At 40.7% G+C, this 17,058-nt stretch overlaps 1 protein-coding gene across 4 annotated transcripts in view; it reads left to right on the top strand.

Moving 5' to 3' along the window:
* Nucleotides 1–17,058, top strand: part of TRIQK (triple QxxK/R motif containing) — a 47,486-nt gene that overhangs the window by 12,336 nt on the left and 18,092 nt on the right. For all 4 annotated transcript variants that reach the window (XM_081205320.1, XM_081205322.1, XM_081205321.1 and 1 more), the window contains one exon: nt 4,925–5,004. In XM_081205320.1, coding sequence (XP_081061446.1) covers nt 4,944–5,004 — 61 coding nt within the window. In that variant the 5' untranslated portion in view covers nt 4,925–4,943. The remainder of the gene's footprint in view (nt 1–4,924; nt 5,005–17,058) is intronic.

The raw sequence follows: 17,058 nt of genomic DNA, 5'->3' as shown, positions 1-17,058 counted from the left end.
CTTGTTCTATTGCATGGGATAAGCTATTGTTCTCCCCTTATTTCTGCATTAGCTGCTGGGCCATAGCCTAAAAACTTAGCTCATTTGGTTAGCGCAAATTCTTAATTCATTTTCTATATAATGAAGGACTGCCTTCAAGATTTCATTATCTTTATGATCAAAAAAATATTTCGTATTAATATTTAAGTATCTTCCACTATTGAGGAACCCAAATCTATTATAAAAGATCTAGTCTAATTTTCATGAAATTTTGTGTGCCAGTAGATATTGCTATGTACACTGGAAGTCCCGTTGGACCTTATTATTCTTATTAATCATTTATATGGGACCATAAATGTGTAAAGCACAGTGCCATGTAGTTTATAGCTTTTATATTCATTTTTATTATATTACTCATTCACTGTATATATCTATATATATGAATGGGAATGTGTGATCCCTGAGATAGTGAGGAACAAGGTGATAAATTTCCTCAAAATGTAAAAATAATGGGTACTTCATGAGTGGCAAGCTCAAATATATTCTCCTAGAGGCTGTGCATAAATTATATAACTTTTTCTAAAGTGAACCAAACTCTATTCTTCCATTTGCAATGCTGGGGAAAAAACAATCTGCTGTGCAAAATTAAAGGGTCTCATCATTTCTGGACAGACTTGCATCACTCACACCTGATTGGACATTAAGATTTCACCAAGACTGTCCCAGGCTATTGAAATGAGAATCCCAATAGGCTGTCCCAGGCTATTGAAATGAGAATCCCAATAAGGTCAGAGATATATACTTGAAAAAGTACATAGGTCATGATTCAATGTATCCATGTCTAAGCTGGTTATAGAATTCACCATCTGACATATAGGTCCTTTAAAATAACCAAAGGGATTCAACAGTGAATTATGCGCTGCCACATGTTGAGGAAAGCACTTGGCTTTAAAGGAGTGTGTGATGTTTCAGAGCATGATTCATGGGGCGCAAGTAAGAGACAGTGCAGTTTTCCTTTTGTACCTGCTGCAGATTCTGTTGCTACCACCATAGGCAAAATGGCAGGCAGGGGTGGGAGATAAATTACTTGGAAGGTTAAGCCTGGGCTGCGGGTCAGCTGTTACCACTGCTGCTATAGTGTTTAAATGACTATGGTCCAGGTACAGTGGTACCTTGGTTCTCAAACGCCTTGATACTTAAATGCCTTGGTTCCCAAACGCCGAAAACCCAGAAGTAAGTGCTCTGGTTTTCAAACGTTTTTTGGAAGCCAAATGTTCGATGTGGTTGTTGGCTATTGTTTCTGGGCCACCTGCACCAATCAGAAGCTGCTGCTTGGTTTCTGAACATTTTGGAAGTCAAGCAGACTAACGGAACGGATTAAGTTTGGCGCTTTTGTTTTTTGCTATTTATTTTACGTTTTTGTTTTTGAGGCTTTTTCGGTTAATTTGTTTTTGTGACTGTGTGGAATTCAGTTCAGCTACTGATTGATTGATTGATTGATTGATTGTTTGTGTGACTGCAAAAATGGATAAAAGCCCCCCATCCAAACAATGACTATCAGTGCAGCTAAGAAAAAAATTAATTTTAATTTTTATCATCTACAATACAGTCTTACGTATTTTATAGTACAGTACATTGAATGTTGCTTTCGTTTTATGGCGCAGTGGTCTCGTTAGATAGTAAAATTGATGTTAAATTGCTGTTTTAGGGGTTGTTTGTAAAAGTCTGGAACGGATTAATCCATTTTACATTACTTTCTATGGGAAAGCATGCCTTGATTTTGGAGCGGACTTCCGGAACGGATTAAGTTTGAGAACCAAGGTACCACTGTACTGGATTATAAGGGGAACAGGCTTTCACAGCCATGTGACTTATCTCCAGTTAGGTCACCCCAGGAGGCGAAGAAGAAGAGTTTGGATTTGATATCCCGCTTTATCACTACCCTAAGGAGTCTCAAAGCGGCTAACAATCTCCTTTCCCTTCCTCCCCCACAACAAATACTCTGTGAGGTGAGTGAGGCCGAGAGACTTCAGAGAAGTGTGACTAGCCCAAGGTCACCTAGCAGCTGTGTGTGGAGGATTGGAGACATGAACCCGGTTCACCAGATTACAAGACTACCACTCTTAACCACTACACCACACCCAGGAGAAGCTTTTATGTGGGGAAAGCATTGGCAGGCGAGATTTAGTTTTTTGTCATATTTGTAGCCTTCCTTTCTTCCAGTGAGCTCATGCAGTGGTACTACGGGTTACAGACGCTTCAGATTACAGACTCCGCTAACCCAGAAATAGTACCTCGGGTTAAGAACTTTGCTTCAGGATGAGAACAGAAATTGCGCAACGGCGGTGCAGTGGCAGCGGGAGGCCCCCATTAGCTAAAGTGGTACTTCAGGTTAAGAACAGTTTCAGGTTAAGAACGGACTTCCAGAATGAATTAAGTTCTTAACCCAAGGTACTACTGTACATGGTTCCTTCTCTCCATTTTATCCTTGAAAAATAGTGACTTTCTCAAGGTCACCCAACAAGCTTCTTGGCTGAGTAGGGATTTGATGCTGGGTCTCCCCAATTATAGTCTGACATTAGTTCCCCCTGTGCTGATAATAGGACACTCAGGTTCAAGAACAGCATGTGAAGTTTTTCCTACATGACCCCACATCAATGTAAGAAAATCACATGTCTTCATGGGAAGAGTGATCTCTGCCAGTCAGGGATCATGTAAGTGAGAGTGATAACAGAACACTATACAACTGGTCAGATATAGCCATGTGACAACATCACCAAGCCTATTCAGAGGATAGTTATGTTTCCTGAACTGACATTGCCATCACTCTGAATGGGCAAGCCTTTTCATTCCCTATAGAGACCTTCAGGAAGCTTTTCATACCTGCATAAAGCTTTCACAAATAATGTTCCTATTATATTTTGACTCAGGCCTTCCTAAAGCTGCTTCTCAACTCTCCTTTGCTAGAAAAGAAAAAGAAAGATAATTATTGTTTCGGTTTCAATCATCATCTTTTTATTACTCTTTGGTAATAGTACAGCGGGGAAAGGATTGAACTCATTTCTTGTTTACTTAAAAAAACAACCCTCAGTGGTTTGCATCATTTTACGGAAACCATTTTAGTTTAATGAAAGGCTGACAGTTTTCTTTTCAAAGTATTTCATGAGGTGTAAAAAACTGATACAATGAAAACCATTCCTGAGCAGGATTCATAAATAATGAATATATTTTCTTATTAATCCATATTTTAGTTTAACTTGGGCTCATAGCAAGTTAGTTCCTCAGGGAATGCAGGTTTTAGTTTTTGGTGTGGTTTTTTTCTACAAGGGAAGGTGATGAGCTATGGTCCCCTGGGAATTAAATTGTGAAAACAATCTCGGTTTCGTACATGCTAATATAGATCTGTTATTCCCTTTCCACATCTATTGCAAGACATTTTAAATTGTGGCTGATCTTTTATGCAAATAGCTGTCTTATTAGACATTGTGGCTGTATGTGCTAATGTCTCTCTGGGTTTCTTGGGAGTTTGCTATCTAACCATCAAAGCAGTCGAAATGAATGATGATTACTGCACAGCTTTGAAGAACAAAGAAAAGTCACAGCAATTTTAGAGGTCTTGGTTACTGCAAAATCAGTGACAGCTTGAACCACACAGACATCCAGGAGGGTCTCTGTGGCTCATATTAACTAGGCCAAACTTTTTTGTTTTGTTTTGTTTTTTTAAGGAACAAAATAGATATTATTTTTTCGCTTCATAGTTTACTGGCAGCTGCAAAAAGTGCAGTCTTTTTTCAGTGCTGACATTTTGTTGCAAACGTTCCAAGGGTATTGAATTAGCAAAAGGCAAATAAAAAACCCTATTTCTTCAAGCAAATAAAGTAAGCTGCGAAGTGGATGTTGCACATAAAAGTTTGTGTATCATCAACTTTACTAGCCTTTGTTCCTGTTTTGTGTCATCTGGAATATGGCAGCATTGCAGATTCGACGGGGGGGGGGGGGGAGACAAACACATAGGTCTCTGTGTGAGGTGTAGGATGGGTGGGTGAGGAGGTTATCCTTATTGCCTTCATTTTATTACACGGGTCACATCTACATGATGAACCTGCATCAGTTTCATACCACTTTAACTATTATAACTTCCCATAAAGAATCCAGGGAATTGTGATTTGGCGGGGATTCTAGCAGTTCTGTAGCCCCCCCTCCCCTGACCGAACCACATTCTTAGGTTTTCCTGAGAAAAGGGGGAGGGAGAGACTGTTAAACCCGTTTTCATAGAACCGTAGGGTTGGATAATCTCGCCCAACTCCCTGCTATGCCAGACTCTTTCGCCCAACGTGGGACTCTAGCCCACAGCCCTGAGATTAAGAGTCTCTACAATTCTACCAACTGAACTATCTTCCAGTATCCTTTTAAGCCTGTAGTGTGCATTTATAGAGATCTGATGATGAATAGCCACGTAGTCTATAAAGTTATTGCGAAGGACTGTGTCACATTTGTTGATGGGAAACGCGTTGGGTTAGATCAAGAATGGGGAATTTCAGGCACCGTGAGGGGAAATGTCACCCTCTAAGCCTCTCTGACTGATCCTCTGGACTCTCCCCAGGCCAGATCCTCTCCCCAGCCACACCTACCTGCTGTCTCTCTCACACATCCTTTAGTGTTTTCCTCTAGGTGTGCCCCTGGACTCTGATAATGTCCCTTGCTTCCCCAATGGAGGACTGTGAGGGGTGTGTAGGAGCTAACGTACTGTACAAAGGTGAAATTTACATTAATTGCTCCACCCACCTGGAATCATAGAATCGTGTGTGCATCTGTGTAGTTATTTCTTGAGTCAATTATTAGATGTATTGGTATGCTGACCTTCTGCTGCAAGGACAGCATTCAGGATGACTCACACCACTTACAACCATAGATATTGATAAACTCTTTGCCTCTTTCCTTACAGAGTTCTGGGACACATAAAAATGGGTAGAAAAGATTCTTCTTCTGCAAGAGCTCCTGTTGAGCAGCACAGAAAACAAATAGGTAAAACATTTCCCTTTTAACTTAATATATTTGTTTCTCTTTTTAGTTTTTGTGAGTGCTACATTCATGTAGGAAAGATAGTGAGTTCTAAAGCTGATTACTTTAACTGCCTTCTAACAACAAGTTTTGAATGGATTCAACTTTCTAATGCATGTTGCTGGACTATCATTCTAGACTATTCGCCATTAGTCTCAAGCCGATTAGATTTGGAGACCACCAACATCTGGAGAGCCACAGGTTAACCACCCTTCTGTAATGGTTTCACTGGATATGATGTACTCTCAGATTAACTCAAAGTATTGGAGGCAAAGTGAAACTCAGTGTAATAACGTGCCTCTTTCGGTTAAAAGAAGAGTAGTTGGATATAGCACATACCAAATTGATTAATGGTGAGGGTGGCTTGAACTGTGGGTTGTTTGAATATAGAGAATCTGTTGCATTGAGGCTGCATTCACATTAAGTCTGGACCTGTGGTGAAGTGAACATGTGATTGCTTCACTGTGCATCCAATTCTCCAGTTTCCCATGTGGGCATTATCCTGCATTGCTACAGCACATTAGCCAGAGAATCATATGCTGCTGCTCTCGGTGAGCTGTACCACATTAGACTGAAAGCTGTAACTTGGATTATCATATAAAAAATGTACCTGCACATTTAAAAATAGTTGCCGGGAAAAAGACGGGGGATTGTTTTGCATTTGTAGAGAAGCCATTGTATATGATTGAGCATTCACAGTGTGATTCCCCACTTGCAGTCGGAAATGGTGCGACCCAGCATGAGCCGAATCAGCACAGTGAGTTGTTCAGCAAAGGTGTGCTGGGATGTGGACTATAACTGAAAAACAGAGGTTTGGGTGCAATTAATCACACATGTACTTCACTGCAGGCCCAAACTCTGACACTGTTTTTTCCATCTGCATCTGAATGAGAGTTGGCCTTCAGTCTGAAACCAAATAGCTTCTAGGCCATTCCAGAGGGTTGCCTTAGTTATTTGCTTTAGTTTGTTGCAGTGACGAACATCAATTACTAGATATTCTTCTTCTGCCTAACTTGCCCACACTTAAGGCAAGTCAAACTGCAAAAAGAAAAAAGAATGAATGTTCTGATTCAGATAGGGGGAAGACTTCTAGATCAGGGTAGATTTCATGTGGACCATTGCTTTTCCTTCTCCTGTATGGACTGTAGAGCTCTGCTTCAATTTTCTATCAGGAGAATTAAAATCTTTTTTTAAAAAAATGGACACAAAACTTTCCTTTGTTCTCACATTACAGTGGTACCTCGGGTTAAGTACTTAATTCATTCCAGAGGTCCGTTCTTAACCTGAAACTGTTCTTAACCTGAAGCATCACTTTAGCTAATGGAGCCTCCTGCTGCCGCCACTCCGCCAGAGCACGATTTCTGTGCTCACCCTGAAGCAAACTTCTTAACCTGAAGCACTATTTCTGGGTTAGCGGAGTCTGTAACCTGAAGCGTATGTAACCTGAAGCGTATGTAACCCGAGGTACCACTGTATCTGTTTAGGTACCTCAGTTACCATAGGTTTCATCTGATAGAGTTTATATGGCATGCACACACCACCACCTTGGCATTTTTTGTGTGTGGATAGCAGAGAGAAAGGGTTTCTGCACAACTACTCCAAATATCCAAACAGCATTTAGTCTCTGTGCATTAACTCCTGCAGGTACCTCTTCAGTTACAATAGTGGAATTTAGGGATATAGTAGAGACTGCAGAGTTTTCATTCCCATTGCATCATCTCCAATATGGAAGCTTTGTAGGGTGTTTCAGATTTCTGTGGAATTTACCAATGACTTCAAGTATTTTTCCTCCTCCCCACCCTCCCACTTGGTTGTGCAACGGTTTGCACAACCAGCAGTCAGTTCTGGAAAATTCAACCCTGATTGCTCCTTATCAGGTTTGCATACAATACTTGCTTCCTGCCTCTGCAATGAATGCAAGGGGTTGCCAAATTGGCTCAAGCTAGTTAATTTCACCTCTACTGTGAAATGACTTCTCTGAACTCAAGCATGTCAGTTTCAAACTGTCTCTTTGCAGCCCTTGTAGAACTTTTCTGGGTTGTTACATAGCCAGCTGCATCTATTTTTTCCTCTGTCTGAGCTGCATGCTCCAGAGCTTGCACATCCAGCCACTGATTATTTTTATTTCCTTGTGGGAATTATATTGAATAGAATTAGACACCACAAAGCATTAGGATACTTTCCCGTGCTAACAGAACAGCAGTACTTGCAATGGAGATTGAATCAGGAGAATTCATGTGTCATCCCTAAGTAGAATATCATGTTTGCACACAGTAGATTGGGGACAACCTGAAGCACAAAATTCCCATGAGCATCAAGCCCTAGTTTTCTGGGCATCTGATGGCCGAGCTAAGGACTCAGATACCTTGGGGGGGGGGGGATTTCTTAAGCTGAAATGCTGCTGTTGCAGTATTCATTACAATCTGAAATGGAGAAGAAATTTTTGGGGAAATAGGTGCTTGAATTGTCATTCTACCAAACATTACGAACAGTCCAGGTTCATATTCTGAGACAGGTAAGTATAATGATAATTTATTTAATCATGAACTTCACTGACGTAACTAACAGCAACACAAAAAAGGCTAACACAATAGTAAGGTATTGCTGTGGAGCACAGTAAGGCAGACTTGCTGGTTCTTAGTGAAGATGGCTGAATAAGTACTTTTGCACTGGAGTTGTATAGCAGAGGGATTTGCAGCCATTAATAATTTGAATTCAGAAAACATAAAAGAGGCTTACCAAATTAGTTTAGACTTTGGAGAGTGCGAAGTTGTGAATCATCGCAAAACACCACAAAAATAGTCTGTTAATTGCACAACACTTAAATGCACCACAAGGCATTCAGAATGGAACCAGTTGCCTGCTCTTACATTTTTGCACATATTAGATAATATCAAGGCATATTGTATGCTTGGGGAAAACCTTTGGATCAAAAGGGGGGATATATAGTATTAGTATCTCAATTTATCATTAATTGATGGGTTTTAGCAGTCACACCAAAGCAGAAAAACTACGTAAAGAGAACCAAAGCCTGTGCTGTCAGGTATTTATGTTAGGTAGCACAAATTCATATTCATTAACTACTGAGAATCAATTTACAGACAGCCGAGGCTTGTCTTTAATCCATTGTTTCAAATCAGGGAAGTTCTCTCCATGAACTCTTCTTCATTACAGTTGTTCTAGTTAAGCAAGTGTGTTATTTACTGGGATGCCGATTACGTTCTATGGTATATTATTATTAATCTGAAAACCACCACCGCCATCACCAGTGTAATGGGGATGCAAAATGTGGACTCCAACTGCTCTGAATACATAAATAGCTTCCTTTCTTTAAAAAAGAACTTCTGTTTAAATTAGAACACATATCCTCCTGAACAATCACTGTCATGTGGACTTTCTGCTTCTACCTTAGAAGAAGGAGAGAGCGATTGTGTCGACAGTGTTTTCTCCTCCCATTGGAGGTGGGCTGTCACATATTCCAACCAGCAGTAACTCCATGCTCCACTGGTAACATTCAGCTTCTCCAGAAAGATTAGATAAGAGCAGTGTGTACTTGGTCCCAACACCAATTAAGAGCATGACCCATGTAGGAAGCTGCCTTATACCAAATCAGATCATTGGTCCTACTAGCGCAGTACTGTTGACACTGATTGTCAGCGGTTCTCCAGAGTTTCAGAGAGGAGTCATTCTCAGCCCTTCCTGGAGAGGCAAGGGGTTGAACTTGATGCATTCTGCATGCAAGGCAACTGGTTTACCATTAATCTACAGCCATTCCTTGTAGACATACATTACCAACATGTGGAAGAATGAGCCATGGAGCTCCTGCTCCCTTCCCTTCCTTTGTGTACAGTTGTGCATGAAAGCAGCACATTGGGGCATTGTGAGGATTGGGGTGACATGAAAAAGAGGGTGCTTACTGCCCCTTCCTGATTCCTTCTGCTCCTCAGTGTTCAGTTTTGAAAATTCGTAAAAGCGAAAAAGGGCCATGTCTTCCACAAACCTGGACTATATTCCTTGCGCTGCAAATGAACACATCCGAAGTTCCGAGGTATTTCTGCCATGTGTGTTATTCTAGTTTATTTTAAAGAGAATGGATGCTATTTCCATCACAGCCAACTGTACAATTCAAAAGAATGGAAGAATACGATCATGAATTAAACAGGTTGTTTCCTTTTGTTGAAGTGAATAGGAAATTCATGCTGAGTGACTGTAGTAACTATTAACCTTTGTCATGCATCCCTTGAGCTCCCAGCACAAAACAGTAAAACCATCAAAGTGACACAGGTTAAAGAAGCAGAAATGTGCTTGTTTCCAGCACGGCACTTTTTAACAGTACAGTATTTTTAACCTGTCAAATAAATACCTGATTGTCACTGATGTATCTTACAGTCATATAAAACTTATGAACCACAATATATATACTTTGAGCTTTTTTGTTTTTTGTTCGTTTTTTAAGTGCCTGATGCCTCTTGCTAGTTTCCCACTCTCACATTGGCTGAAGCTGCTGTGATGTCACAAATGATCCTGACTGCTGTGGGGGAAGGACTAGTTTATAGAATGCTGGAAATCAGTAAAATTTGGAGAGAAAATGGAGCATTAGTTTGGCTTGGCATGTGTGCATCCTTCACACGTGTAATACACACTTTTTACTGCATGGGGGTTAGAGAGATGGATTAGTGGGTTGCATGCAGGGGCTTGAAGGATAATGTGGGACATTAAGAAGGCAGGGATATATAATCCGCACAAAAAGGTTATAGACAAACGGGGTGTGTTGTTACTGGGAAGAAGTACTGAGTATGTACTACCTGCACCTTGTGACTAGTGGTCGTATGACAAAACAATAAGAAAGTCAACATGTGACATTCATAGAGCACAATTTCAGTCTCATCACTGTAATAATAGATTCTTTATTGTGCCTTGGGATGAACAGCTAGGTGGAGGGTCTGTTTTCTCTATCTTGACTGTCATGATCACAAGCCTATTCTCCATGAATTCATCTGACTGGCTTTGAAGATTTTGAAAGCTGACCATTTTTTATTTTTTATTAATAAGGCTTTTGTGCATGTGCCCTGCCATGGCCTGTGTTTAATTCCAGAAAGTGAAATCGTTATGCATTTGTCTATAAATATTTAATACTAATTTTTTATAAATGAGAAATTGATTTTGAAGTCCGGTAATAGCAAGAGTCAATTTGAAAGAGGTTCTTTTGCAATTGTTTTCCATACTAGTAGTAAATATAATTTATGAGCCTTTTTATAACATGCCATCAGGGAGATGGCTCTTGCAATACATTATGATATTGAACCAATAATTACACTTAATACTTTTTCATATGTGTAGCACCTTGTATCCAACAAAGTCCAAATGCTTTACAAGGACTACTTGACTGTTTGATTACCTGGTTACATTTCAGAAATTAGACAGTTGATGCAACTTGGATTAATTTTAATTGGGCGAGTCAGCCGGACTACTTTTGTCCTGGTTTTTTTTTTTTTTTTAAAGACGGTGAGCCTGGTCCACCTAAATTGGGAGTTGCGAAGAGTAGGTATATACTCAGAAGTGTTCTCCCCAACTCTGAATTGGTTAGTTGTCACATGATGGTTTGATGAAAGGTTTCTGGAATCACTGGTCTGAAAAGGCAAAGGAAGAACAGGCAGCCTTAAAGGAGTCTCCTCTCTTTCAGTTTCTGGCTTGTGCACTGCATGCAGTGGCATTCAGGAACTGGTTCCTTGGGGGATCTGGCTCAAGGGGTGCTGTCTCCAGGGTTTTTTAATTTAGGCTTCTCTGGCCCAAGGGGTCCTGACTGACAGGCTCTGGATTGCCCCCACAGTTTGCACTGTCTCCTCAATTCAGCTGATTCCTTATTTGTCAAGAGTCCGGGCCGCTGATCAGGGTTGGAGGCCATGGCAGCCTCTTTTCTGTGTTTTACGGCCGAGAAGAATTCTAGTGGATCTTTTACTCCTGCATTTATTATTTATTTCTAGAGCAACACAGTAGCTATCTGTGCTGCACGTGGATCCAAAGAAAAGCTACAGATCCCAGCCTCAAGCTTATGCTCTAGAAATGATAATAATCAACAAACACAGCAAATCAACAGAAAGGTAGAGGGGGGAGATGAGTTTGAGAATGCCAGAGTTGAAAAAGGTGAGTTTTTAATTGGTGTTTCTACACACATGAGTTGAAGGAGCCAGATGGCAGGAAGAAGTTCCAAATGTCAGGAAGTAGCAGGAAAAAAATGTACTTTGGGGGGTTCATGGAAGAGGAAGAAAAGAGAGAAGGGATATGGAGAGAGGGAGGAGTTGGCAGAAGAGGAAGAAAGAGACTGAAGACCTCTGGAAGGCAATAGAAGTCTTAAAAGAATGTGAGAGGAGGGAAGAAGGGAGCCCAGTGTAGAGGAGTAATGTAACAGTGAGCAGAATAGATAGAGAACTCAAGACTGAAGATTTGAAGGAAGAGGCAAAAGAAGTTTGTAGCAGCCAATGCAAAAAAATCACGGAGAGTGAACATAAGCATTAGTTCATCATTCTGTTTTAAAACTCCAGTGTGGTACATGTAGAAACTGCAAAGAAGAGAGCCACAAGGCCCGGCAGTTGAGGGAAGGCATGGGGAACGGAGATGGAGAGGAAACAAAGACCAGACCAACAGCCTCCGAGTAAGATTGTCCAGAAACCAGCCTGCTTCAGAGTTGTCTCCCTAGCTCATTGACGCTGTGTCCTCTACACTCATATGGTGACATAGGTGCCCTAAGACAGCACCCAAGGCTTAAAAACCTCTATCCCAGTGTGTGGTTGGGAAGGATCTCCCGATTACTTCTCAAAGTCACCGAGCACTTGATTGAAAAAGCCACAAATTCCACAAACTGCATGTTGATTTCTGCTTTTGTGCCCCACTGCAAGAGAACAGGAAGTTTTGAAACCATTGCAAGCAAATCCAGAGAGCCCGTCCTATATGGGTGAAGCAATGTTTTGTGCAGTTTAGAAGTACTTTGGAAGGTTAAGGACCAATAATAATTTTATAAGGGGTGTCGTAAAATCTCTTTGAAACAATCATTAAGCCTTCAAACATGATTGCTTTTTAAAAGCTTAGTAAATAAAGCCAATGAAATTCGCCCCCATGTAAAATGGGAAACGTGTTAATGGGGAAGTTAATAAATACGAACTGAATTAAAATTGCAAGTGGGCAAGCTAAAAATGTCCTCATTATAAGCAAAAGGCTTAGGCAAGGTGTGGGTCCTCCTGTTACAATAGACAGAGATTGTTTCTCTCCTTTGATCCTTTACTCCTTCACTATAGCATCTGTGCAGCTACTTCAAACAGAAATGGTGTGCAGGGAGACAGTTCCCAGTGGCTCCCTTGCAAGACCCTTTTTCTGTTCTGACTGTGCAAATGGCCCAAAGAAATACCCACCTCAACAATATTGGAAAATGAACGCAAATAAAGTCAATGCACAGCTGAATTGCAAGTCCTGCCTTATAGCTAGTTAAAGTCTCAAGCTTCAAGATGAAATTGCAACCCACAAATGTTATGCATGCACTTGCAAAATGTATGGACCACTTTTTGCATATTTGCAAGGAATGCAAGTCTGCTGAGACATTTCCCACTCTGCTTTGATCTTCCTGCAGAGAAAGGAGTTGCAGTCCTGTGCTTTGCACCACATCAAAGCCCTTTCCCCTCCCTGCTGAACAGCTGATGGTGAGGAGGGGACCCAGAAGACTTGATGAAATTTGGCTACCATATCTGGCCTGTGGGTTGGGGTTCCCTACCTCTGCTCTAAAGTGTTCTATTTAAATCAGTTCGTCTGCTGTTGAGTTAAGTGGCTTGGGAATTCCAGTCCCCCTTCTTGACATCAACACGGATACCTTTGAATCTAGCTGGTTGCTAATATTTCCTGGTATAACTGTTGTTCATTATTTCATTTCACCTGAGGTCCAATGCTCCAGTTGCTCATAAATATGTACAGCCTCTACTCTTTAGTGTAAGCTGTTATTGATGTCATTCATCTTTTCGTTAAGACCTGTCAGGTGGCATTTATGTTGAAGCGAAGTAGTGTGGAATTACAAGTGCCCTGAAGACTTTGGAGTGCTAAAATTATGAGTGATTTGGGAAGATTATTCCTCACAAGTAAATTTAGTGGGAGATAATACCGCTACATACAAGAAGAGATCTCTTTCCTGTCAATTCTGTTAAATGTTTCCGTTTTTGAATAAATCTTTAAAGAACATGATGGGCTTTTTCGTCATTTCCCACACTATTTTCCACATCTAATATCTTCCTATCACGGTCAGTGCATTAACACATGCAATGCTGTGCTGCTCTTAGAATATACTTAATTAGCATGGCATGTGCAGACAATGATGATATAGTTGGAGAAGCATGTTCCTTCTAACGTATCAATGCATCAGGCTGGCATATTTTATTTAAAAAATAAAAAGAAAGACTACTGCTATAAGGTGGTCAACTTTAGTTGGGAAGTCAAATTTTCCCGCCAGTTGTTTCCTGAATAGCTCTGAGATGCAACCGTTCTGAGCTGAATATCTCAGAAGACCAAGCCCTTCCAGTTTATAGGAGCTGAGTTCCTCTCAGTTTTAACTTGTTCTGTTTTGTGTTTCAATCTTTATACTTGCATCCTTGTCATTTGAAACATGGAGAAAGCTCCATGTTACATTCCTGTACCAACTGTGCACTCCACTCACATTTCTTCAGCTTAGTACTACAGAAACATTATCTGAAATGTATTACAGCTTCTCTGCAGTCCAGCTGAATGTGGATGACTGGACTGTTGGTCCCAGGGCACCATGGCAAATTATTCCTTGCATGAAGTGATTTCCAGGGACCTCTCTTTGGAGAGCTGAAATGATGGAACAGGCCCTTAGGACCTGCCCATGAACTAGTGAATGTAGGTTTGAAAGCAACACAAAAGTAAAAGCTTGATCTTTAAAAGCTACGTGGATATGGAACATTAAATTACTTAGTGTCCCAATGCCAGTAGCAGCTATGGTGAAGAACATTGAGATTTCTGATGAAAAACCATTCCCTTAGTCTGATCAAGCTGGCTTGGACATGCTTTCAATGCTGCAGAAAGCATGCATATCTACTGCCTTGATTGGTTTGCAGAGTCTCCCACCACCTTTCTGGCACTCAGTAAGTTTTACAAACGCTCTGGTCCACTATGCATATTAGTGGTTTGGGCGGCCTCCCTACAGAGGCTGCAGCATATGAAGTCGCTCTTCATTTCCCACCTCCTTGTATCACTTCTGCCTCCCGTGTTCATTCAGCCTGCGTGAGATGGCTGCTTTATGGGTTTAAAATTGTAGCTTAACTTATACAAGCAGAATTCTGAGTCGAAACTGCAGGGAGAGTGGAAATAATTGAAGGTATAGATACTGGTATACTCAAGAAAGTCTTTTATTCAGGCTAAAGAAACCCTTGCTGATAGCATAAAATAAACTTATTCACTTTAATGCATCCTTCTTGTTGGCTTAAAGCTGAAATACAGTTGCTTGAAAATTAATTTACCTCTCATGAATGGCTGGCTGGATTATCTTTGTAGCATAAAATGTAATGATATGTCAACCCTGAGCTCAGAACACGTTGTGTCTATTGTAAAAAAAAGTTGTTCCTGAGCACTTAATGTTGTGTTAAATGATGATGTGTCCTTTGCAAATGTATTATTAGTGTCAAGCTGTTCCATCTCTCAAGATTGAAAAATGGCCAGTGATTTGAGCTACCATTAAACCTGAATAAAAAAAAAAGAGAGAAGAGCTGTGGGGGGTTCCCGTGCTCTCTCTTTTGAGTACTAACACTTTGACTATATTCAATATATATCAAAATGTTTCCGTTAGCTGAAGACTCCTAAAACATCTTTAATCGCAGCAATTGAAATGGTATTAAAGCAAACCTCTCTTCCTCTTCCCGCCCCCCCGCGTGTGCCAGGGGTGGGGGTGGGGAGAGCTCTCTATACCAGGGATGTTCATCGTAAGATGTTGCAGAAGACCGCTATGAATGCTGCTTATGTTGCAGTCAATTGGCTTGCTATTAACTTGAGCGATGATGAAATGGGAGCCCTTTTATTTGAAGCAGCACTTTTTTTACAATTGAAATTTTCAATTAATATTCTAAATATCCCAGCTCCCCGTGTGATAGAGCCTTTCGTATCACTTTGTATTAGTTGGAGGGAAATGAGCGCCCTTATTTCCTATTATGCAAAGGAGGGATTTATGGCGCGATAGCGAGCAAACCACTTAACGGCGTCTGGTTGCATGCATGGCCAAACGATTTCTGAAATGCTTTCACTACAAAATGTACATTTTCTACATTCCTACTACTTCCTGGACAACTCTCTCGTTTTAATGCAAAGGTATCAGCGTTATTTATCGTACCAGCTTGGGAATTAGATTGTGGCTCTTTTGCTGGCTGATTGAATGCAAAATAGCTTTCGCGCTTTCTTGCTTGAGGGACGGCTGGAATTGGCAGGGCCGCGGCAGCACAGTTTAGCTTAGCCCAGGCATTGTGGCTAGAGAAAGCAACAGACAGGGTTGCTGGAACAACACCTGTGAAGGCCCTGCAGCTTTTGAATTCCCCTTCCGTGTAGCTTAAATTTATCTCTTTCATACCACATGTTTAAATGGCTGTAATGGAGGATTAGAAAAGAGGGAGAAGTACGTGTGAGCTTGGCAGTGGGTGATATTGAATCCACTCAACACTTCCGTAATGCTGTCAATGTTTCCTTCCCCCTCTATCATTTTAAAATGTATGTCAAGGTTTAAGGATAGCTGATTCAAAATAAAGGACACTGTGGACATCTAATCTTTCTCTTCTAAGGTTTCAAGGTATTCTGCATGTGGGGGTATTTTTTAAAGGTCAGTTTCTGCTCCTGATGCAGAGATATGCCATCCAGCTTCTGTCTGTGTCTATAAGGCTATAGGATGGGGGACCTGTCATCTCTTATCATTAGCCATGCTGGCTGGGCATTGGAGTCCAACATCTGGAGAGTCATAGATTGTCCATCCCTACTATACCGGAGTCTTTTGAAAGTCCTGATAAGTGGGAAGGTGGCCAGCCACACCTGGATTGGGAAGTGGGTTGCTGTAGATTCTAGTAACAAGGATATTTGAGTTCAGTGTTTTTGATGCTGCATTTCCTTGCATTTCAGTACCATTTATTATTGTGATGGTACTGAACTATGGGAAAGATATAATGTTTTTGTTTTAGTTATTATTGTGGTACCAGCACAAAAATATTCAGGGCAGCAGTTTCTTGGCAGTTACAAATTGGAGAGAAAGCGCTGAAATGGATTTTAAATCTGTAATGTTGATTTCTTTTACTATCTGTCAGTTTTTGGCATGCAGTAAATAACTCATTTTCAAATAATTTGCCTGTGTAATTAAATTTAGATTGCACACTTCTCCTTTCAAATATTTTGACTCTTCCTTGTCTGCCATTCAATTGTGGCATAATTGGTGCGGTCTATATAAATGGGCAATAAATTTATGGACTTTTGTTTGACGATCAGGCAGTGAATAGAACTTGGTAATCATCCCAGGAGGAATTATGATTGAACATGTTTGCGAGAGTTAAAGAACGGAATTTACTTTTGTTTTTGAATTAAAGACAATTAAAGATTTGCAGGCACCCATGAAAGACAATGAATCGAGGAACAAGTTAGAAGCAAGTCCATTTGCAGGTGAAAAGAAACGCCTTTGAATCAGAACCAGCTGTATTTTCTATGAAAGAATGTGCTTGCTTGATAGCATAATGTGCTCCTAAGCAGCTTACGCTTCACAGTATTCAGAAAATCGGAGTGCATTAATTTTTAAAGTTGCAAATGCAGGCGAAGAGCAACATTGCCTCATGATGATAATGAGGGTGGATATTGGAAAGTCTGTGGGTGGGTGGGGGTGGGACATAGAAGGAGCTTCTGAAATGTGAACATTCATAAAACAATAGCCAGGCATACAAATGATAATGAGCTTGGACAGCAAAACAAACAAAGGGCAAAGATGAAGACCCCATTATTAAC

Source organism: Podarcis bocagei (genome assembly GCF_964188305.1).
Source record: "Podarcis bocagei genome assembly, chromosome: 8".
Taxonomy (NCBI): domain Eukaryota; kingdom Metazoa; phylum Chordata; class Lepidosauria; order Squamata; family Lacertidae; genus Podarcis; species Podarcis bocagei.
Note: the sequence above shows the minus strand (reverse complement) of the source record. Positions and strands in the feature narration are given on the sequence as shown.